The 25,177-nt window shown below is 43.8% G+C and overlaps 1 protein-coding gene across 1 annotated transcript; it reads right to left on the bottom strand.

Annotated features, from left to right (window-relative positions):
• Positions 1-919: 919 nt before the first annotated feature.
• On the bottom strand, positions 920-24,904 carry abcc6a (ATP-binding cassette, sub-family C (CFTR/MRP), member 6a). The gene is made up of 31 exons (XM_070918335.1): positions 24,863-24,904; positions 21,960-22,136; positions 21,677-21,802; positions 16,883-17,020; positions 14,130-14,252; positions 12,894-12,955; positions 12,623-12,754; positions 10,962-11,168; positions 9,515-9,692; positions 9,110-9,271; positions 8,926-9,018; positions 8,175-8,378; positions 7,416-7,562; positions 7,194-7,281; positions 6,567-6,636; positions 6,350-6,476; positions 6,077-6,253; positions 5,828-5,995; positions 5,414-5,597; positions 5,133-5,217; positions 4,913-5,030; positions 4,335-4,542; positions 3,852-4,162; positions 3,369-3,568; positions 3,055-3,181; positions 2,727-2,828; positions 2,447-2,593; positions 2,176-2,334; positions 1,840-2,006; positions 1,471-1,665; positions 920-1,028 (listed from the first exon to the last, which is right to left on the bottom strand). Exons 1-31 carry the CDS (start codon positions 24,902-24,904, stop codon positions 920-922), a joined length of 4,533 nt encoding a protein of 1,510 aa, XP_070774436.1.
• Between the last annotated feature and the right edge of the window lie 273 nt (positions 24,905-25,177).

The raw sequence follows: 25,177 nt of genomic DNA, 5'->3' as shown, positions 1-25,177 counted from the left end.
TCACTCAGAGATTTATCACCATTGTTTTGAAGAAGCATTTTCTTCATTCATGGTGGTTTTCACTACCGGCGTCAGGTTAAATCTGACCAGCAAGGTCTCTATTGACTTTATGTGTTTACTTTGACAGAAATAAACAACAGCCACAACATAGTTGGACGATAGCTAACGTCTTGGCTCACTTCAATGTTTTCCTCTTTTTCTCTGACATATAAAAAGTCCAAATTGGCTGCTTCCAGCTCAGATTTTGAGGGTTGAGAAAACCTCACTTCCCCTGCGTTTGCCAGGGTGAACCTTTTGAAGGTTAGTGTGTCAGAGTGTTTCCTGTCCCAGTTTCTGGGACAAGAAGACAAAATAGATTTCTATCAATTTACAATTACAAAACTGCCTCTTTTTTTGGTATACAAGGCTAAAAAAATGTGAGTAAACATCAACGTTTCAGCCTGAGACAACATCAGAAAATATGTCATGTGCTTTATAACACTTACAAAAACTACAAAAATAATATAGCTCCCATTCAAAACGAGAACGAAAATCCTTAAGATTTGTGGTACTCTTTCATTCCAGCTCTTGGCTTAATCCTTTCATGGAATAAACGGACTCCACTACCCTACATACAATATTTATAGCTTGGAGACTCTGAGCAATCCACTGTAGCTTTCTTTTGAATGTTCATCATCTGAGGTTAACAATGTCTTTTCCTGACTTAGGACAGCGTGTCTGTGTGTTTAAAAACCAACATATGGGGGCTGCGTCAGCAGCTGCTCTAGAGATTCATTGACAATGCCCTCGTGGAGAGGCGTTCTGAGCTGCCACAAAGCTTGGAGTGGCCCGGTTTAACGTGTGTTGGAGAGCCACATAAATAAGGTGCCACATCTGTACACCAGGGCACCAGCTCCATGGTACGAAGTCTAATGAAGACCTAGACCAGCCCTGCTTCCCGACACATTCGGTAGAACTGTCCCCGCTGTGCGATGAGATTGGCTGGAGAGTCCATCTCAGAAATGTGGCCTCTGTCCATGACGATCACTCTGTGGAGCAGCAACAGAGGAGGAAGACAGGTTTTAGACCCAGCATTCTTTATTACACCTGATCTAACATATACATGTGTAAATATAAAGCTGTGGATTTTGGGGTGTCCAGGCCTTTAGTTGAGCATGTAAGTAGCATCTGGTCAAATACATTAAGTGGATTGGAGGGCTGCAACTAAGAAATCATTTTCTTTAGAAAATAATAATTGTTTTGTCTATAACATGTCAGAAATAATGACAAATGCGTCCAAAGTAATGTCTTTCCATGGCTTATTGTGTCTGACCAACAGTAAAAAGAAAAAGAAAAAGTATTTAGGTCACAGTGATGACGCAGTTAAAAGCAGTAAACCCTCAGCTTTGAGAAGCTATAACCATCAAATATTTGGTATTTTACTTGATAAATTACTTAAAAATAACGTCTCCTTAGTGGACTGTAATGTACCTAGTATAGTCCATGATGGTGTTAAGGCGGTGAGCAATGGTCAGGACAGTGCAGTCTTCAAACTGTGTGCGGATTGTTGACTGGATGAGTGTGTCTGTCTCCAGGTCCACAGCAGCTGTCGCCTCGTCCAAAACCAGGATCTTGGTTTTCCTCAGCAAGGCCCTGGCCAGGCACACTAGCTGGCGCTGACCCAGACTACACAGACAAAGGAGAGTTGGAGAGAGAGGGACAGAATCACATGTTAGACTCTATCCTGTATGCATCTTGCAGCTTTGTGTGGATGTCCCTGTAATAATATATCGATGACTGACAGGGCAAAACAATGGCTAGTAGTTTATCTGCATTGCAATGTGTCGTATCAGTGTGTACCTGAGGTTTTCTCCTCCCTCTGAGCATTCATGGTTGAGTTTGTCGGGCAGATTAGAGACAAAGTTTTTGAGGTGAGCGAGCTCCAGTGAACGCCACATCTCCTCATCAGTGTAGGTGTCAAAGGGGTCAAGGTTCATCCGGAGGGAGCCTGAGAACAGCACAGGGTCCTGGGAGAGAGGACAGCAGATGTTATTCATCACCAAAGTGTCCCGATTGGTTACAGGATTTTTACAACCCAAGAACGGCTTATTTTACATTGTATGCGGACTGCAGCTACTGCAAACAGTTTATGTGATGAAAGCCAGGCCTCAGTTTCTGTTATTACTACTGTCGCACCTGAGGAATGATAGTAATGCGGGATCTGAGGTCATGGAGTCCGATGTCGGCGATGTTGACTCCATCTATAAAGATCTTTCCCTTTGCTGCCTCTAAGATCCTGAAGATTCCCAGGGCGAGTGAGGACTTCCCGGCTCCTGTCCTACCCACAATTCCAACCTGGAAAAGAGGTTTTTAGTCAGAATTTATGTAAGACATAATTCTGCAACTTAGGTGATCCAGGATCAAGGCTGGTAAAGATTGCAATGACAAACAGTAAACAATGACTCACCCTCTCTCTTTCATGAATTTGCAAGGTTATGCCCCTCAGAGCCAACTCAAGGCCTTTACGGTACTGCAGCCCGTAGTCCTGGAACTCTATAGTACCTCTCTGGGGCCAGGCCAGGGGCAAGGAGCTGCCCTCGATACTCCAACTGGCCTGAGTGAGACAATAACAAAAGGGTGAGTAGAGAACAGAAAAAGCCCTCTTGTTGCACAGCGTTGGATTTAATGTCCTGAGCAGTGACTAAACTAAAACGTATCGTGTATGTGTGTGTGGTGGGAACACTGACCTCTTTAGCAGTATCAGCATACTCATTGACTCTCTCCACAGAAACAATGTTGTTTTCTACGTCAGTCCAGGATCTCACGATCCAGCTCAGGATCCCAGTCACCTGAAATATCCAATGCAATGAGGTTTACTTTAAAGCCTTTTCTTTCCTGCACTGAAAAGGCATCTGCTGACTGAGCATTTCTATTTCACTTTTTCCCAGCTTAACCTCTAATTGCCACATGCAGCATGCAACTGGAGTGAAGTCCCAAAATGCTGTGTGGTGTATGAAATTGGCTGTCTTGAATTTTAATAAGTCGGGTATTGGGACACCTCCCAGAGCCTCTTACCTGGAGGGAGTGTGACACAGCCAAACCGACGATGCCTGGGCTCAGAGTGTTTCTTCCCATCACAGAGAGAATGGCAGCAGCTAAGACCACACCATTACCAACAAACTCCAGATTGACTGCCAACCACCTGTAGATAGAACATTGATTTAGCTGTGGGCCGGCAAGTTCCAAAATGTGTCCTCATCACTAAAGCCAGAAGTCATTTTGTTTAACCGTGGTGCTGTGAATCATCACCATCTCTCATGAAGTGAAACTGAGCAAATTGATGTATAAATGAAATTAAAGCCCATTATAATCATCACGTATCATCTCACCGGGTGGCCACAAATCGGGGGAAGTAGGAGGTCTGATTGAAGTCGACTCTCTCATTGGCCTGCAGAATGAACCTGGGCTGCTCGCCAAAGGCCCGGATGACGCTGGCGCCCTGCACTGTCTCGTTGAAGTGGGTGTAGATGGGCGAGCGGCTCACAGCTTCCAGCCTCCGCAGCTGACAGGATGTGGCGACGTAGAAGCTCTGCAGCCCACAGTGGAAAAGTAAAACGCCAGCTTTAATGAGTGAAACCAAGAGGGAGCACTGAGGGCTTTCCCATAATTCATAGTGAGTGTGTGTAATATCTATGTCAGCAGGTGGGGAATCAAACACAAGTGAACAGCAAAATCAGCAGCGTTGGTTTTGGAGCCCAGAGCTTTTGCAATAACACCCCGTAATGGAACCCAGCTCACGGCGCCTTTAACATAATGCTCTCACAGAAAGAATCATTAGAGGTGAGTTTAAATGTTGGGGGGAAAAAATGTACCTGGACAAAGGCGTAAAGGAAAGCGAGGGGCAGGATGATCACGGCTGCAAAAGGCGTCGCCATCAGAACAATGATGCAGACCTCCATGAGTTTAAAGACGTAGCTCAGCATCATCTTCAGGCCATCGGGGACCATGCAGTCAATGGCGTCGATCTCTTTGGCAAAGCGGTTGAGTAGGTTGCCACTGGGCGTGCACTCAAAGAAAGACATCGGAGAGCGCAGCACGTTGATCAGCAGGTCCATGTGCAAGTGGCGGGAGGCGATGATGCCGCAGATGGAGATGCCGACTGTTGTACCAAAGATGGCGACACCTGAAGAGAGGGGACAGATGTTTGATTAAATCAGAGCTGAGGATCACTCAATGCTCTCAATTGTCCGATCTTGTAGAAGAAAACCACAAATAAATATCAGCATTTCAGTCAAACAGAGCTTCCTAAATCCCTTGTGTTTTATCTTTTTTCTCATGCTATAATGCTAACTGACCTTGCACAAAGCCCAGTGCGCCAAACACGGTCAGTTTGAGGTCTGCATCGATCTGAGTGCCGTTAACAACAGGATCGTCAGCCCACATGCTGAGCCAGTAGTTGTAGGCCAGTGAAGCGCCCTGCTGAAAGGCATACAGGAAGACGATGGGAATGATGATGGCCAAGCCGATGGTCTTGAAGTACTTCTTGTACATCTCCAACCTCACCTGTGTAGGAAAACACAAAATATACCATTCGATCCCAAGGAATTAGATAACTTGGTTTGTCTTTCTATCAACTATGTTCATTTAACCTGCAGTAACTGACTTTTTTGGCCCTTGGATACAGGCTGCAATATGCGATATTATTACCTTTTAAGTTGATTTGGCAAACTATTTTCCTAGTTAGACATCAAACATATATGGAGCAACATTAGCATCAGTTTGCTAAGTCAAGAATGTACTCTCCTTTTAGCTCTGGTTTTGCTCTCCACCAACTTCTGAAGGAAACATCTGGCTCTCTAGCTGCTAAACGCTCTACTGTGTTCACCAGCTAGTCGTTAACTGAAGTGAAGTAATGAGCAATTTCCAGACTCACCCTTCCAGTGCGGGCCTTGTCAACTTCAGTCAGTTTGCCCAAGTCCTCTGGTACTTGTTCCTGGTCTGTTTCAGACACGGGCTCCATATTCTGCAGGTTGGTATTAGTGGTGTCACCCCTGGAGAATAATCAGAGACCAGAGGTCAGTTTCGTAGAAAAGATGCTCGGGATGCCAAACATCCTTTTGAGAGTTTTACAATCTACATGTTTGTTAACGCACCCAATGAGCTGCTCCTGTGACAGGTCTCTGGAGAATGGCATGAAGTCGACCATGCTCAGGCGAGCATTGGACCTCCTGGAACCAGCTATAAGAAAAGGACAGTTTTTTGGTTTGTAATTGTCATTATTCATTTTCAGACTGATGTTTATTACATATTAGTCCTCCTTACTGCACACACTGAAATGTATTGGGTTGGTCATTTTTTTAATAGAATGATTAAAAAATAAGAACTGACAAGAACCCAAATAAAGAGGAACATTATTGCTGAAATGTCTCCTCACCTCTCTGTATAGCGCTCTCTTTTCTCTCTGTGCTGGCGAAGGTGTGGATGAAGTCAGCAAAGGCGCCGTGGCGGCTGAGGAGCTCCTGGTAGGAACCGCTCTCTGTGATTTCTCCATCTACCAGGACCAGGATATGGTCAGCCTGCGGCAGGAAGCTCATCCCATGGGTCACCAGGATGCGGGTCTGTATAGCAAGCCACACAAGTCCAAAAAATAGGATGTAAGCACAATCCAACACTAAATTGAGGCTTTCTTGAAAACAAAAAATGTCAGCAAAGTGGTGGTTTCCATATTATGATAACAATAGCGCAGGTCACGTGCCTGTAAGTGGTTTAGGTGTTGTGAAACCATGTTTTGGCTCTTTGCAGCTGAATTGAACAGGCGGAGTTGCACGGGTTTTGTTACGTGTATTACCTTATCTCTAAGCACTCCTTTTGGTCCAATGACTTTGTCAAAGATGTGTTGACCCACATGTGCATCAACAGCAGACAGTGGATCATCCAGGAGGTATACATCAGCCTTTCTGTAGACAGCCCTGGCCAGGCTAACCCTCTGCTTCTGCCCGCCTGAGAGGTTCAATCCCTGCATGGAGGCAATTAGTAGTTTAGATAAAACTCAGAGGGCGAGGCGAGAAAACACGTCATATAATCTCCATTTCCATACCTTCTCTCCAATTTCTGTAGCATCTCCTGCAGGTAGGATGTCCAGGTCGGGCAGCAGTGCGCAGGCCTCCAGCACTCGGTGGTACCATGTTTTCAGTTTCTCACGGCCAAATATGATGTTGTCTTGGACTGTGGCGTTCTGGATCCAGGCCTGCTGGGGCACATACGCCACAGAGCCCTGCAGAGACAGATGTCAAAAGAGAGACTGTCAGTATTTATTAAATGAAACCCACAACTAAGAATAGAGCTTACAGATGGAACATAAGCTCAGTACCTTAACAGCGACACGGCCGCTTCTTTTCTCTGTTTCACCAAGCATGGCGGACAACAAAGAGGACTTTCCACTGCCCACATGTCCGACCACAGCAACGAGGGAACCTCGTGGCACATGGACGTTGATCCTGTCAACAAAGAAAGTAATTATTCTGTAAGTCTCCCTTTGTTTTCAATGTAGATTTAGCATTCTTTTTATTTTTTTGCATAATTAATACCTTTTAAGACATGGAGGGCCTTCTGCAGACCAGCTGAAAGTGCCGTTTTCTATCGCCACGTCTTCCCCATCTAAACAAGAAAGAAAGATTGAGCAAAATGAATCAAACCTGCAATAAACACTGAAGACAGGACATGTTCTTTCAACCTGAGCGACAAACAAACTTTCAAAACAAAATTCCCTCTTGAAGTTACTCGTCAGAGTGCAGCCTGGGCGTAATTACAAGTGAATTTACTTAATCATACAAATTACAGAGCTGTTGCTTTTTCACAAGCTGTCTTAGGAAGTGTTGACAGATTACAGACAGAGGAGTGCAGTATTTTTTTTTATTCCTCTCTGAATCATATGTCTGAATTCATGCTGTGATTTATGTTCAACCACTAAATGGGAACATCCTATAATTACCCTGTCTACCAGTCAGCCCGGGACCCAGGAAGTGACAGTGCACATGATCCATACAAGGCTGTGGTACTCCACAGATATAAACAACAAAATCTTGTGGGCTGCCTGTATTGATTATGACAGCCTATGATTTCAGACAGTATGGGGAACAAATTGTGGAAATGGTATAGTAGTACAGTCGCTTATTCATTCAATGTAATAGTTTATACATGGGTGGGGTTCTTACCAGAACTCAATGGAGCCTTTGAGACATTGTCCACTTTCAGTTCCTCGGAGCACAGGTACTTTCCCAGACGTCTCAGTGAAACCATAGCCTGAAACAGAGTCAGTGGTTAGTTAACTGACCGATATCCATCATATAGTACCATGAAAATATTCCTCATCAGGCACCATAGATGGAGAAAACAGCTCAGAGCAATCATGAGTATTAAATTAAAACGTCACCTACCTGCATAGTCGTGCTTATCGCAAATGGAAGCTGACTGAGTGGAGTCTTCAGGATGTTGATCAGAGCCATTGATACAAAAACTTTCTGTGCATCCAGGACGTTCCTGTCATCGAGTGTCACATAGACTCCAAACATGGCAAAGGCAATCTTGGGGGAAAAAGATGCTAAATGTTACCTTTACAGGCACAAACATGTGTGATGGGTGATCATTGGGGACACAATTTAAAGGATAAGGCTGGTGGTATTCTTTATTTCTCTAATTGACAATATATCCCATGAAAAGTCCAAAACCAACAGCAATGTCTCTCAGTACTCTCTGATTTCCCCGACCTGTCTGTGGCACTGAAGACATGAGTCTTTAAAAACAAGTATATAACGCTAGCAGCATGGCAATGCTGGTCTGTCGTGTTGGTCCGACGGTTTGGTCCAGACACAAAATATCTCATCAGCTATTGGATAGATTAAGATGAAATTCATTCATGGTGCCAAGAGGATGAATCCTAATGACTTCGGTGATCCCGACTTTTCCTCCAGCGCCAACACGAGGTTCGCATTTGTGGTTTTCAGTGAAATGTCTTGACAACAACTGGATGGATTACCATGAAATTTGGTTCATGGTCCCCTCGGGATGACCTCTAAAACTTTGGTGATTCCTTAACTTTTAATATAGCACCACCAACAGGTCAAATTTTAAATTCGTCCAATACTTTGGTTTGTGACTTTTTTTTATTTGTAGCTCTTTCAGTTTAATGCTCTTACCAGGAAAGAAGAGGAGTTGAAGGATGCAATGGAGATGGAATAAAGGATCTGAGACTTCTTCAGGGCTTTGAGCTCCTTCTCTCTGTGGCCTAAAACCTGCTCCAGGAAGGCCTTCTCCCAGGCATAGAACTTCAGGATCTTTATTCCATTCAGGATCTCATTCATCAGTCTGATGCGGCCGTCCATGAACTTCATTTGAATCTCCTGTCAACCAGACAAAGACGTTTTTAAGTTTTATTATTAACTGCCCTAAGCTGAAACTGGGGCACAGTGACAGTTACCAGACCAAAGCAGATACATGCATTTGTGAACATGGGTTTGTCTGCTCTTGTTACAGCTGTAGTTTTCCTGAACATCATGGAACTTGTTTAATTCTGAAAGAATTTATTGCTTGTTACATTTTAGTGATTTTTATGACAAGGAAACAACAAAGGGCCAGGGATGCGGTCACAGCATTCAAGACTAAGTTCGATTAAATTGGCATCCAAATTTACAGAGCCCTCTGTTGTTTTTCCAAAGAAATGAAAAATTATGTCCTCCTACTGCCCACCCTTTCCTTTCATTGTTTTTCAAACACGTTATATGGGGCAGACATCAAAAGGACAAGAGAGAATGTACCATCCAGGCCAAACACCCACACGGCTCTTCAGCCACTATCTAAACCAGCTGTGGCATCCCTGACCTACAGTAACATGCCAGATGTCGGGGCTACTGGAGTGAAAGCGTGAAGGATTCCTGTAACAGCTTTTACCTGTAGCTTGCTTCTTTTCTTTGCTATGAATCCGTTGAGTGGAAAAATGAGAATGACAGTGGCGATCCCTGCCAAAGCCGATGGGCCAAGATGCTGAATAAAACAGAGAATACAATGGTGTCATGGGCAGTTGTGCATGAATGAGCGGCATTGTGAAAAACTGAAAAATGACATTTTGACAAACCTGCCAGAGGAAGAAGAGACAAAGAGCAATTTCAATAGGAGCCAGCCAGACAGCGTTGAAGTACACCACAAAGTCCATGAGCTTCTGAGTGTCTGCCGAAACCAGATTCACAATCTCGCCCACAGTGCAAGTCCTCCTGGCAGCGCTGTTTATCACCAAAGACTGGATTGACAACAAAAGAGACAAAGACATTTTAGCCCTCAGTGCACTGTGTATGACATAAATTTACACCCTCGTAAAGATTTCAGACAATCATTCATCTCGGGGTAAAAGCTGTTCATCATACGCTGTGTACTGTTTCCTTGTCTGGAAGGAGAGGGAGCTGTTGTTTTTGCCATTTGCGACGCAATTTTTGTCGTGTCTAGAGGTTAGCGGCTACATGTCCAGGGATACAGATTTACCCACCTTCCTATAAACCAAGCCCATAACAGCTGTCTTCACCCTCATCCCCACTGTGAAGCAAGTGTACATGTACTGATGGTTGAAGAGGGACTGGAGACAGGACAGCAGGAACATCAGAGTGGCATAGAAGTAGCCTTTCCACAGCGGCGCATCTTCGTCTCTCATGAAACCCAGAAGAAGACTGTGGAGGAGGAGAAGTAGAAGATTATTACTTAATCAGGCTACTTAATAGGCACCATGGCTATACTGCATCAAAACCATACTTCCATGTATGATTTTCCCTGGAAAGTAGTGAATTATACAAATCAAAGCAGACAGGTTTTTACTCTGTCAACATGATTCTTTTTTACTGTGTTTTTTCATTCAGTACGGTATTATTTGACTTTCATTGTGTGCCTTAAACCAATGGCCTTGAGCTCTGCTGTGGCTGCTGGCTGACTGGTCCACACAAAGTAGCTCGGGTTGCACAACAGTGCTCAGCTTGTGGCCGGGCTGCCCTCACACTTGGCCAGCGGCTCCCTTATTGTGGTCCGACGACATTTCTGCCATTTAGAGCCTCTTCTCCCTCTCTGCCTGTCCTCCTTGCTGGAGCACAGAGGCCTGTGGTCTCGTCTACTTTTCCCGCTCACAGCTCCGTGACCGTAATTAACACTTCCACTGATTCTGTGCTGTGCATCAACAACAACATTCCAGTCTGGCTAGTGGGATGGTGCGGCGGGTGGCGGGTCAGCCATGACCTGTTTTCACTGCTGCCAGCTTCTGTTGTTGTTTGGTTGTCGGTGTCCCAAATCATTGAAAATAGCACAATGAAAGTGATATCTGAGATGATAGCCAAGGAGTTGTTTATGCAGTAATATCTATCTATCTAGCCTGTGTTATTTTGCTAAAATATTCACTTCTTTCACTTAAATCTCCAAGTTGAATTGGACGATTCACCCCAAAAAACACAATAAAAGCAATTTTTTACTCTAGCCTGGGTTGCAGTCCATCCAGGTAATTTCAGTCTGAGCTGAGGATTGGAAATACTGGCTGCAGCTTTCCTTAATACAGTGCGCTCAATGCCATTTGGTTTGTGGGAGTCCAAGCACTGAAAAAGTTATATCTGAAAAACTCAACAACAACATCTCTTTCCAAAGTTAATGACACGGTTACTTGTGATAGTAACCTTCTTATGAGCAGTTTCATTGGGAACTTCTTGTTATCAAAGAACAACTGCCTGATTTCCACCTTCATGCCGAATGAGCAAACTACACATGAGAACATTTTGCGGATTATCTTGTTATTTTGGGGAGCTGCCTGCACCACAAACCAAATACCCCTGAGCTTATTGGGTTGAGACACAGCTAATGTCTCCAAACATTGGCAAATCACACCAGAACTATTTATTGCCAGATTGCACTCATGGTGAGAGCAGGTTTAGGTTTTAGTGCACTCTTCCTTGAAGTCTCACCTGAGCACCTGGGGGATGGCGAACATGAAAGCATCGTGGCATATGATACACAGGGTGCCGGTCAGAAAGTATGGACCAAACTTGCGTGCCAGCGTCCTGAGCAGGAAGAAGCCAGAGCTCTGCTCCTTCTGCAGCTTCCTGAGGAGCTGCGCCTGGTCTGGCAGTCTACTCCCCAGCGCCACACTCGACGCCAAGGCCTTCTCCTGCCTGCCAGGGGGAGAAAACGCAGTTAGACAAGACAGCTGTGTCAGAGACGAAAAAAAATAAAACCTGTTGTTATTCGTACCATCACTGATGGACTCAAGAATTCACCAGCAGCAGTCAAAAGCATTATTCACTGACATAATTATTGGACTTAACGACGCCTCTTCAAAGCGCTGGATCATTTTAACAAGCTTTGAAAACGACACAGGGCTCTTTTCTTGAAATTATGGTACTGTATGTCCTCAAGGGACTACTTTGGACTTATTTTTGGCTCCAAAATGCTGGTGATGAGACGTCCCGAATTTCAATTTACCGCAATCATGGCTAAGTCATGCTCTACTTGGGTCGTTAATTCAACCAACACCATGCTGACGTTTGGCCACATTGCAATAAAATGGAATTGGCTGTTAAGCTGTGACAATAGTGAGAGCTGCATGGTAGATCACAGGCCTGCGTCAAAAGAGAAAGCCATACGAGCCAGAGGAAACATGAAAGACAACATGTGCATGTCCTGCCAATCACAAGGCTCTCTGAAGGGGCACACAGACTTTATGCATTAAAGTCAGTATGAGTGCTTCTCCTTAAAATGTCTTCTGTGGCTCTAGATGGAGCTTTCTACTAAAATAACCCAGAGGGTGTTATTAGGGTCATGATGTCATGAGGGTCATCTTGGCTTGGGCTTGGATATTCATAAAATTCACAACACAAAGTCTACATAACAAACTGGAGTTTGAAAGATGAGTGTGTTAATCAGGCTGGGAGGGTCAAAATGAAATCATGCCATTGGTTGCATTGTGGGAAATGTAGGACTGAGTGTTTTTGCAGCTTGACCCATAAGAGGGACTGAAAGCCAGGATGTCTCGACCTCTGCTTCATCAATTTTGACCATTATTTTTAGCCATGCCAGAGACATCCACCACTTTGGTCCAGACTGAAATATCGAAACAATTATTGGATGGATACAAACATTCATGGTCCCCAGATGATGACTTCTATTGACTTTAGTGATTAGTGACTGATTTTTGTCTCTAGCGCCACCATGAGGTTGACATTTGCGGTTTTGAGTAGAATGTCTCGACAACTTCTAGCACCATCATCAGGTCAAAATTAAAATTTGTCCAATACTTAATTTTATGACCAACTACCTGCAAAACTAATGGCAGTCCCATAATTAGATTATTAACTAATATTAGCATGTTAATACGCTAAACCAGGATAATGAACATGGTCAACCTTATACGTATTTAACACCAGCATGTTAGCATTGTCATTATAAGCATGGTACCATTTAAAAAGCACCAAAGCAGCGTTGTGACAACGTCACAGAGCAACTTGCACGGCTATAGACTCTTAGTAAAGTCTTTAATCTGTCTCTTGTGAGACTTTATGAAAGTGCAATACTACATTGCTGGGATACCCCTGTAAACTGCCAGATATCAATTATCAGGAGTTCTCACTTTTGAAGTTTGGCACATTCAGCCGTCCAGTCCTGTTGCAGCTCAGAGATGATCTTTTGTGACGTGTCCTCCTCCCTCAGGGTCCACAGGTCCTCTGCTGCCAGTGGGGTGCGATATCCTTTCACAACAAGCCTGAGGGGGGAGCGCAGAGATGATTCACACACACATAATCGTCAGCACAACACACAAATTATTGTAAACAAGTACAAACTGTTGCTGTAGTGAGTCAGCCGAAGCCTAGAAATGAAGGGGTTTTGAAGAACCATCTTACCCAGTGAACCACCAGAAGAGAATCTTTGACAGGAAAGAGGCATCTTTGACTGGACAGGGATTCTGCAAGAGATTAAAGACCAGACTCACTGTTGTTTTCGCAGTAAATCTCTCAGTGCTTAAAGGCTTTCGAGACGTGCATGGCTTCACAGAGGCAGTTCGTTGATGGTTGAATGGTGCACTTGTGAGGAGTGTGTTTAAGAATGTGAATGTGTGTAAACAGCGCTGTACAGTCAGGTGGTCCATTGTGGAGAGCAGAGGCCATGAACTCCCACAGGACAGAATAAATAGAGTTCAGTGTTAGCACAGGGTGTAGATGACGTTTTGAAGTCTAGCGCAGACAGAGCGGAAATGTGTCATCACAAAATGTCCAACAAGTGGATACACAAACACACACACACACACACACACACACACACACACACACACACACACACACACAAAGTTTGTCCTCTCACGCATTCTTCATGGCATCTCTCCACCCTGCCACCCCCTCACCAGGCTGTTTGCTCTCTTCATTACCAGCACTCTTGCTTTTCATCCCCTCGCTTCCTCTCTTCCTGTGAGTAACTCTAACCAGAGCGTGGGGTGGAGAGGAGGAGGAGGTGGAGGAAGAAGAGGAGGACACACCAAGGAGCGACCAATGGGTGTGTCCCCCACGCCAGACTGCGGCTTCTGCACCCTCAGCCTCCTCACCGCCGGCCAAGAGCTTGTTAGGGACTTTTCCAGCTATTTTGATTGTTTGTCACCGGGGAAATATTACATCACGCTGTCTGTTTGATTGATTAGAAGCTCATTCTCATTCACCTGCCAGCTGTCCTGACAACAACATGCTATTCTGAGCTTGAAAAATGTTGTCAGGCTCGTGTTTGACGGGATAGTGAGAGCCGTATTAAGTAATGCCTGTGTGTTGTGTGGCCGCAGACTCTAAGCAGCGGTCTTGATGTTATCCAACGCTGAAGTGAGTGAGTCGTGTTGGTGGTATGCAGGACAACAATGACAAACACACAGACACACTCATGCACTCTCCTCATAGGAAGCCAAAGTGGTGAAGTGAGAGTGGGAAAGGAGGGAGGGAGGGAAGGAGGTGAATCACATCATTTCCTCCAAAAGGGTAAAAGTGTCTTGACAACAGAAGTTGAAAACCACAAGATAGCTGCTCAGGCATTTTCCTTCCTGGGTACCAGATCATAGTGGATGTTTTTGACGGAGGTGGGATACATCGTCCTCTGCCTACCTTTTCCAAGACGGGTTTTCCCTCTGGAGGCTGGTCAGCAAAACAGCACAGGAAGAGCTGGGCCAGTTGGATTGTGAAATAGGAGAAGAAGGCGAGGTATCGCACAATATCAGAGGCAATGCCCTGTGGAATGAGAAAACACATATTAAAAAGCTGCCACAGGGCTGAAAACACCAGAATCTTTTAGTTAGAGCTCCTGCAGTTTATTTGTTTTAAGCTATTCCAGACAAGTTGCACAAGTTAGACTTTTATTTTGAACCAGGGACACAATTAATTGGCTTTGTGGCCGAGCACATGCCGCAGAAAAACAACGTTGTCCTTACATCGAGACGTAAGGTTTCCAACAGGATCAAAATGTGCTTTGGTTGTTTCATGTCTTTCGACATTACTTAGCAAATCACACAACATCCTGTGGTATACTGTGGTTTAGTGTGTAGTTTCACAATAACAAAAAAAAAATCATTACATAGCTTTTCCCATGCTTACACATTGTACAGCAGAGGAAATGGTTTATACACCAAGATCACAGACACAATAAAGAGTATTTTGGACCTTTAAGCTAAATCGGGGTGAAAACCATAAGTCTTTAATGGTGTACTTTATATAAATGAAGCGATAGTTAAAGCTGCCTCTCAGTCACGCTAAGAGCCTGTATCTGTAAATAGGGAGATTGTGGTCTTACAAACCAGCACCCTTACTTTCAATCAAGGGAGCAGCTGTGATATTAACCACTCAGAGACTTTTGTGAAATGTAGGACTCGCATGTTATTCTTGACGTACAGAAATTGTGGGTTTTGGCAGAGGCATTGTTTACTACTGGGTCAATGCCACTGCCACAGCCAGTCTGTTGTGCAGCAGTATGGATGCATGAGAGTCAGAGCCATGGTAAACAGTAACGATTTTCTCTGAAAATTGTGGTGCTGTGCCCAGAAAGGAGATATGAAGGGACCAAACGGATCCGGCCACACAGTGAAAAACAGGGTGAGGATGGCCGGAGCGTGGGTGGGAAAAATGTAGGTCAAGTGACTAAGAATGGCCAAGGGTCCACAAACATGAACTCTGTCAACTCGAGCCATCAACACTGCAATGTGAATTAGACACTTTCTTTATAAATATTTAGAAAATGTGTCAGTACAATATGTAAATGTGGGCTGACACAGTAGACAGGGGAAAACGCTTTTTCACCTGTTTCATCCATCCCAAGAAAAGAATACTTTTTCACATAGCTTGGTACAAAGGCTGGAAACAGGAGGAAACGGCTAGCCTGGCTCTGTCCAAAATTAACACATTAAGTCTTGGTTGTTCAATTCGTACAAATAAAAGTGAAAGAAATGACACATTAATGCACCTGGCCGAAAACTAGACAGACACACAACCTTATGTAAAACCACAAAGTGTTCTTTTTACACTTCATCTTTGTACACATTTTTGATTGAACAAATGATTAACGGTGCTGGTAGGCAGATTTTGTTACCTTTGGACAGAGCCGGGCTAGCTATTTCCCGCTGTTTCATGAGAGTGGTATCATTCTTTTCACCCAACTCTCAGCGAGAAAGTGAATAAGCATATTTCCCCCAAATGTTGTTCCTATCAGGAGTCACATCATTGGCTTTTGAGTGAAAGTTAACTTTGTTTTGCGGGTTTTAGGGTGTGGTGAGCGGCCCTTGCTCCATCATAAGAGGTTGTTCGTTTTTGTAGTTGTCGTCATTATCTCCAGTCCAGTTTTGACTGTGTGACTCTGCAGCATACCATTCAATTTCAGTCTTTAAAAGTGATCTACCTAACGCATGGTAGGCTACCATTAACTTGCATGACCAAGAAAAATACACTGGATGGTCGTAAAATCTTTAGAGAAATTGATGAACAGAATCTGGGCATATGAATTTGGCTCATCAAGATGTAGATATACGATATGGTGGAGAAATATATGGGTGGTCACGTGTGTATCCTATGTGCACGCGTGTGGTTGTATGAAATGAAAACATCTGTGTCTGCATTATAAATGGCCTTGCATTATGTGCGGATGCATAGATTTCCATCTGGTTGTGTTTACAACAGTGTAGGCCCATAAACACAGCGCTGACGTTCCTCTGGTCTGACCCTGGGCTGCCATGTCTCACCAGCATTTATCCCAGGGCCATCATTACTCTCCCCCAAGCAGTGTGGGAATGTCACACCGAGGACGATAAAACAGAAATATGGATGTGTGTGTATGTGTGTGTGTGTTTGTGTGTTTTTATAGAAATGCAAATGCGACTGCCCCACGGCTGCATGCGCTTAAATAGAAACTTGCCCATACAACAATGATTGCAGTGTCTGACAGGAGACACAGGAAGAAAAAGGAAAACTTAAACACACACAGGCTTGACCAGAATTGGCAGTGTCTTCCTCCAACACTTGGTTAACTTTAGGTTACCTTGGTTGAAATTGGGGGATGAAATAGAAACTCTTTGCTGACACAGGGTATATCTCACGCTGTGCTGCTGGAGTCTTGTGTCTAGACTATGGGTAGGATTAGACCTGATTAGATATCCCTGCACAGTGTTTTGAAACTGCAGGTTCACCGAGTTCAAACCTGACAAACACAGTCTCTTTAGCTCTGAATTACTCCTTATTTTCAACATACAGAGTATTATTGAGAGTCTTATACAGCATCATGTGTTAATACAAACAGTAGGACATGGTGATGATTTCTATTAATAGGTATGGTGTAGTGCTAATATTCCATATTAATGAATAGGCTAAAGACATACCTCATCCATGGCCAGCTGGATCTTAGCTCTGAGAGGCACCAGGGAACAGACAACAGCCAAGACCCAGAACAGGAAGAGGAATACAGAGGAACGACAGCCTCTTACTCTTTCCAGCTGGATGATGCATAAGGCCAAGATCTAGAGGGAGACACACACAGAAAGACTTCACATGTGTGACAGCGCAGGAGAGGAAACAACTGTATCCCAGAGGCAGAAACCAGCGAAAACTCAACATTTATGAACAGCCTGGAGCGAATGAATTGACTTTTTGAACTCAAACAAAACGTATTTATATACCAATGAGCTTTGTATTATAGTTACTATCAGTTCTAATCTGTTCGTAACAAACCAAACTATTTTCTTTTTGTGGTGAATTTTGTTGTTGTTGAAGGAAATAAACCACTATCCCTCCCGCATTAGCTGCCACGGTCACTGCCAATGTTTTCAACCGAGCATAGAGGGTATAATCAGATTTAGTCTGATCTAATGCAGCCGCTGGTGGTTTTGAGAAAGAACTTCTGGGATTTCCCTGGCCGCAGTCGCAGATGGGATCTGGCTGACTTCCGCCTGTAAAAGATGACACATGTATGGTATGCCGCATGCCCTGCACACATTGCTTAGTGTTATTATATACTTAAAAGAAACAAAACAAAACTCTATACCGTGATGTTTTCTCAAAAATGGGACGGATTCAGTGTTTGGACACAGCTGTCTGTCTGTCCTCAGAGGAGTCACGCATCTGCAGTTGAAGCACTGTAATTGGTCCCTCTCTGAGTGGTTGGCCAAGTGAGACGTCACTTTTTCATGCCAGCTCATCACCAAGTGGGGAGAAAGCGGGTTTAGGTTCCATAATGAGTACCACATTTGGTTTCTTTGGGATGAGCCACAGCACTGTCCTGGTATAAACTACAGTGGTCTGCTAATTATATACGTTTTTCACATCAACAACCTGATACACTTTATGTGTACAGACATCTGTGTGGTGGCCAAGAGGGGGAACATCTTTATGTGTTCTGGTTGATATAAACAACATCTGGGGTTCTGCTGTGGTGGCACACTGATTATTTATTCTTTGTTCATTAATTTTCCCTACAAACTATGGGGAATTTACCTGACTTGAATGTCTTTGGGATGTTGGAGCCAAAGGTACACCTATAGAGGGGATGTAAACACAGGTACAACTCGCGAACTCCAAGCACATGAACGTCCAAGAATTTGATGTGCTTTAGGGTTGAAAATGTCCTGATTATAAGTGCTCTAGTTAGGAACTGAGTTGCCTTTTACCTTCATACTTTTACTTGACTAGTTTTCAATACAAGCTGAATGAATTGATTTTTGGCCACTTGGGGGCAGTGCAACAAGCTGTAAACAAAATATTGCCTTATTATCACCTTATAAAGTTGATATTGCAAACACGCTGTCAAACAGTTGCGTATTTACACATCCAGCTGACATGTGTTTGTGTCCACCCGACGAATGTAAAGTCCAATAATCACTCTCCTTTTAGCACTAACTTGGTCTCCACTAGCTCCCGAGGGAAATATTTAGCTGCGAAATGCTCCACTACGTCCACCAGCGAGTTGCTAACTTTGTCTGCCTGCTGTTTGGTGCTGAGCAGGAGGCGCACAGTGGATTTGTTAGAGCTTTTATTTTCATTCTCTAAAAACAGCTGCCACTGAGTCTGGAAACGAGGTTGACGACGGCGGCGAAACCAAAACCAGCGAAGTTGCGGACCGTAAAACCAACACAATGAGCTGAAAGATGCTGAGAACATTCAATAGAGCCGAGGGGAACTGCAGCGTCGGGTGATAATACTCTGTGGGTTCATCACAATGAGCAACCTCACGCATTACATATAGTCATTGTTGATTTGAAAATATTGATTACTTTAAATAATATTTAAATATATTAAGCACTTTATGATACTAAAATACAGCTTTTACAAGCTAATTCTATGTTCCAATACTGCATCTTAATTTTTCCCCCTACTTTAGATCAACTCAAGGGAAAGCTCTAACGTCATTTATGGGACCACATATCTCCTACATTTAGTAGTAACAAGCCCATGGTAAGAACTTTATCGCCGCGACTGCTGGTACTTTAAGTCCTAAACGTATGAGGTTGAGGCTGCATCAGCCTCAATCCAAACCTTCACAAAAGTGAGGAAAACGTAAAGCTGAACTTGGGTCAGCATCTGAGGGCAAGGACCGTCCTATTCCGAGCCTTCCGCTCTGACTCGCCATACTGCTGCAAACCATCATCCCATCTGTTTGTACAAGTCAGTGGGTGGAACTAAGTTCATCACTTAGCCCCGAATCAAAACCCTACCTTATAATTACATGGGAAGTGTGCAGTGCTGGGGAAGGAATAGGAGTTTTACGTCATGGTAATGCTGATTTTAGTCAGTGTCGTGTGTGTACTTTTCAGTAGTGACCACGATTCATTCGTGGGCTGACTGACTCGGGCCAAACTGTTGGTTCCCATACATTGACTTGAGTTGAAGGGCAACAAGTTGGTCAGAGCGACAAGAGCACAGTGTTCCAGGCCTGCACCCAGGGAACGGCCGGTGGTGGGTGGCTACAATCATCAAGAAAATTATATCCTTTAATAAAGATAGGTCTGGCAAATAGATTAAAAGATTGCTGACAAGCTCTTAATATGATTTAGCAGCAGTTTGTTGTCTGTAACCCCCAGTGTGATAAATCATATGCTCAAAATAAATACACTTTTTTGAAATGCATCCCTCGATACAAGAGACGTCTCAGTGTACTTTTACCCAAACACGTGCTGGTATTTGCTCAGGAGTCTGTAAAGACCGCAGGTGGGAAAGGCTGTCTGACTTGGAGAGAGTGAGACTGTGCAGGACCTGTATGAGGCTGCAGAGAGAGGAGGCTTTGTGAGTAAAGCTATACGGCTCTGTGGGTCAGCTTTAGAGGCTCCCTTCCTATCTGGACTCGGTGCCCTGCATGTACTGCATTGTAATTCTTACACCAGTCCTGCTGAGGATAAACAGCATTTTAAGCTTGCCATGCCACCCATGTTGTGAGCTGCACCCCTCTTCTGTTTGCTTCCGCACTGAGTATCATTTAAAATCTGCCGAAAATGAGGGGGATCAATGTTCTGAGAAACATTCAGGGCTGTTTCCATCAACACAAGCCACGGAAAACATTTGTCTGATTGCACACCAGCCCTTATCCTCTATAAATAATGTTCTGTAACCCACCCTACATGCCACCCTGGTCCAAGCGAGGGGGGGTGTTTGGAGGGAGAAGAGGCAAACAACATTCGTAAAGATTAAAGATCTCATCTAGCCTGCATACATCTGCACAGATCTTGCACTGATTTGGATCAACATTTGAGCTGTTTCCCTTCAGACCTGAGCAAATCAATGTGCATACTATGGATCTGGGGTATGGTTTTGGGTTTTGGTTATTCAAAACCTCAGGTTCTTATTCCGACGTAAATTGGATGAATGTTTCGTCCTTTATCTTTTCTTCCGTTCTGCAGAGGCATTGCAATTAAACACGTTGCACCTTAAATACAGTTTTGGTCAGAACAATGGCGCTCAAAGAAGGAACTGGCGTCAAAACGTCCAGTCCAACAGCACACCTGTAGCCTATATAAAGACTGAACCTTCCTATGTAATTAGGTTTTACATAGGCTACAATTGTGTATCATCACCTTTGTATTCGGCGGTTTTGTGTTTTTAAAGACAAACCAAAAGGTTGGAAGAGATTCATATGAACTTGATTTAAACAATAACACTAACTGTCCACCTCACAGTTTGTAACCGATCAGCCAGTAACCTCCGGTGATGTGGGGAAAACTATATAGTAAATACTTTGGAAAAGAGTGGGCCTCTAATAATATATTTGGTTTATATACATTTTTTTCCTTTGACATATGGTCTCTAAATTGCACAGCACCTACCAATCACATTTTTCATTGCACTGAAACTTTCCACATATGTACGTACTTTGATTCCACATCAAACAGCACCTGATGTCATTACATATGTGCTCTGCACACTGATGAGTGATGGTCAAATACAGGCTGTGTTTGCAGGGTTCTGTAATATTTGTACAGCCTGCAACACTATAAATCTTTCCCTGGTTGTGCATCTTTGCACTTCAGTGTCTGGCCAACATACTGAACATAGACTATATATTCTTCCATTTGTCTGCACTTTGACATGTGAGTCAGCAGGACGCAGGCTGAAATATTCCCCAAATCTCTCTGTTACCCCGAGCAGTGCAGGAGGGAAGTCAGATGTGCGATTTGAGCTACAAATCAGCGGCATAGCTCTGTAGTTAAAGCTTTTTCCACACACAAACCATGGGTGCACTGGGACTGTAAAACTAACACAATTACACGATTCCTTGGCATTCACCGTGTATTGTGCTTGCACACTCTGATTTCATTACGCCTTAAAACTTGACATCTCATTTGCTTATCACTAGACTTGTCAAATTGCTTTGAAACAGCGAACAATTTCAATTTAGGGACCGTCAGTCGTTTTACACCATCTATGGGTTTAACAATTCATACACTAGATTTCTAGATCACTATTAGATTTCACTGTTGCAAATGTAGCAAATGCACTTTTGTCTGTACACGTACAAGTCACAAATTACAATGTTTCTGAGTCCACAAACTGACTCAAGACAATATCCATGTTGAAGACGGACCTTGATTTATAGATTCATCACTTGATGCACTGATGTGTGTCATAGAAGGCCCTAAGCTTTTACAGCTCAAAAAATCATAAAATTAGGAAAGAGCCACAGTATTTACCACAGTCATACTGCGTATGATGGGGCTGAGTAGGAAGACCATGTGCTGCTGGATCTCCTGGCTCCTCTCCAGCAGGATGTAGAAGAACTCCACAAATCCAAAGGAGGCCAGCAGGAAACCCAACACCTGAACAGGACAGGAAGGTAATGGGAGACGGATTGGAGAAACTTTCTGGATCTACAGTCACATTTGCCAGCATATTTCTGTTCATATCAATTTGTATCCGCTTTCAATCATGTGAAAAACCTTGAACAACAAACTAACAGACTGGCGAAAGTCTCACCATCTTGGCGGTGCACAGGCAGGACATTCGAATGCGTCCACGGTCATGGCAGTAGAGGTGAAGGCAGTAGAAAGGGGCCAGCAACCACAGATAGATACAGGGGACCCACACCAGCACTGTATTCTGGAAACACTGGGTCAGGTCTGGGTTGGCTGTGTACCATGTACGGTTCCAGTCCTAAAACAGAGAGAAAGTAAGACAGTCCAAAGTTCAGATCAAGACAATATGGGTAAGAGTCAGAAAAGGTAGAACTGTGAGATTAGATCCATCATCTGAGAGACAGAGCAGGCGAGGGCCAAGTCCAGAGAATCCAGACTTGGTGCAGGTCCTGCGTTTCATCCATCAAGGCAGTGGAGAGCGAAACCACAGCAAGTCAACAGAAAATGTGTCTGTGCCCAATCCTGTGAGTGTGAGTTGGAAGAGGCCCTTTTTTTGCTAAAAAGCAGAGTCCGTTTTGGAATTTTTCTGACCACGTCTCTGGCTTGTCTCCTAATTTCAGTAGGACAATGTGAGCTGTCAACACATTAAAATGTGAGGTCAAGGATTGTACTAATAATGACGCTTATAAACAACATAAGTCCATGCAGACGAGGTGTGTTTGGCAAATGCTGCCAAAAGCTTGAGATTACACAACAGCAGCAGAAGCAGGATGGGTTGTCTTTCGTTTAAAAAAGAAACACCAGGAGCTAAGTGGCTTGTTGTTGTCTTGCTGCCCTTGTTTATCACCTCACTGGCCTAATGAGGGGCAGGGTGTCTGGCTGGGCTAACGAGGCTGCCCTGCGGAGTCACCACAGGAAGTGGTTTAAAGCTTCTCGCATGGCGGAACAGTCTGGCCCTGCTGGTAGACTCCCAACTGGGATAAGGGAGAGAGGCCACAATTGGTGGCAGCTGCAGGATCATTATGTAATGATTGTCCACCAACAGCCCTGCCAGTGAACCACAGCAAGGTGAGATATGCAGATGGATGCTGCTGCTCCATGTCTCAGCATGAATGGTGATTAATTCAAGTTTACCATCAATCGCTACTGTTTGCCACCTCTGGAGCCACAAGGGTCTGAATCATGGTCTGACTGTAGGCGACCTGTTCAAATCAGAGCTCGCACACATCTTTACCTGCCTCGCCACAGGGTCCCAAAAAAACAATCCCACATAAATCTTCATAACATAGGTGGTTTAGGTTATGTAATGGATGCACTATTTTGCACGTATACTTTATACTAGTGGTCTCTGTGAGCACTGATGTACCAAAATCCATTTAAGTGATAAATCTTCTGAGAGGCATGTGAGTGGGAGGCTTCTTTCACAGACCCTTCTGACTTCTGCGGTCAATGGCAGGTGGATGAAAAGAGCACTTTTATGTAAAAATGTGAGTCCAACATGTCAAACCCTCTCCAAGAAATTTCTTGTGCATTTTGCTCAGTACTTATCCTGTTTCTCACCCTCGGCTGAAGTGGTTGCAGTAAACTAGCCAACAGCTTGGGTGCCACAAGGTGTCTATTTTTACCTGACAAACACAGTGATGTGAAAGTAGTAGAGACTTTTAACTGTGCTGCAAATCTGCTGAGTGTCCCTTTTTTTTAAATTCTCCAGACTTGATAGAGCAATTCAGTGCCTAATAACAAGTTAAACAATTGAAATCTTGCACTGGGTTGTGAGCAAAACAGTGCGGCGTATATGAACTAAGGACTCTGTAATTTTAGAAGGCACAGATCACTTTCCCTAAAGTTTCACCTAGACTTTGTTCTGTTTTTCAAATTACAGGACGGCTTGATTTAAAGAGAAAGAAACTAAATACACTGCTACCTCCTAACTTGAGCCTTTTCAGATTTGTCCACCCTAAAAAGCTTGCATCTGTTTCTGGATCAACCTTCTGCTGCGCTGGATTGTGCATGTTCAGTTCAATATTAAAGCCACATAAACCCCCAATGCTACCCCAGGGCTATGACCAATGGGTGAGTAATGACGCTGTTCCAAAAAAATGTGAAAGGTTGATTACTACAATTAATAACTGAAGTTTGATGGTCATTGTTTTGAGGTTTTGCAGGAGCAAAAACAGAGAAAGAGACGTAATGAGAAACAGGAACGTAGAGGTAGAGACAGGAAGAGGGGGAAAGTGATTTTGGCATTCCAGCTGGATCGCGGCCATTCTTCTGCTTCGAGCCGGGATTCAGAATGTGGAGGTTTGCTAATATACAATATAAGCCTTTCCAGCAACAGCAGCTCCCTCAGTGTGACGCATCTCCACCTCTCAGCATCTCACTGTGCTTAATCACAGAGCAGAGTGACAGTAAATCAACTCTGACTCACATCAAAGGTAAATTCTCCCTTTCAGGCTTGCTTTAGATTCGATTTCTAATGCACTCACACGCGTGCAGGCTGCAAACTGTGAAAGTCAGTGTTTGCTGTGGTGATTTTCTGTCTGTACTGCTGAGTGCTGCCAGCTAACACTTTAGGTTAACCCGTCTGCCCTCTTCCTCTTCTACACAGAAGCATATTATTATTATATATTTCATTCTATTATTCATTAATGGACAGTAAAAAAAATTGTCTAATGCTAATGAGCAGCATAGTTAATGGCCAAGGACCCACGAACAGTATGCTAATGTGGCTAAAGCTAATGGAATGAATCACTAAATCACATCAATGGTCAGGAAGTAAGCAAAAGATATCTTTGCATAAATATACATAAACAGCAGTGTATTCTCATTATTCATTATTAAACTTGTACATAAATATGTATTAATTGACATCGGCTTATATCAAATGAGAATGAATTTTGTGACAATAAAACTTGCCTTGCTTTCTACTATGATTCTACATTATTGATATTATTATGACAAACACACACACTAACACAATAAATAAATGTGAGTTCGGGGTCAGTGAACACATCACAAACTCACCCACAGAGGGTCCAGGCCACTGAGTCTGCAAAAGGCATCCATCCACTCGCTTGCTCCTTCCTCCCTGATGCTCCACTCGTTGGGGTCGATCAGCCCTGCTCCTCACGCTGGGTAGCACACACTCAGAGTGTGTGTATGTGTGTGGGAGAAAGACTTTAGTATGTGTGTCCTTATTAGATTTTCCCTTTCTAGCTAATGGAAGTATATCTTGTGTTTAGCCGGTTCCTGCCTGTCTGTCTGGGTGGCACACTCTGCGTTTAATAGTGTGTGTGTGCGTTTGAGTGCGTCTGTGTGACTTTTCCTCCCTGTTAATAA

This window comes from Enoplosus armatus, chromosome 2, assembly GCF_043641665.1.
Source record: "Enoplosus armatus isolate fEnoArm2 chromosome 2, fEnoArm2.hap1, whole genome shotgun sequence".
Classification (NCBI taxonomy): domain Eukaryota; kingdom Metazoa; phylum Chordata; class Actinopteri; order Centrarchiformes; family Enoplosidae; genus Enoplosus; species Enoplosus armatus.
This window is presented reverse-complemented; position numbering and strand designations above follow the sequence as displayed.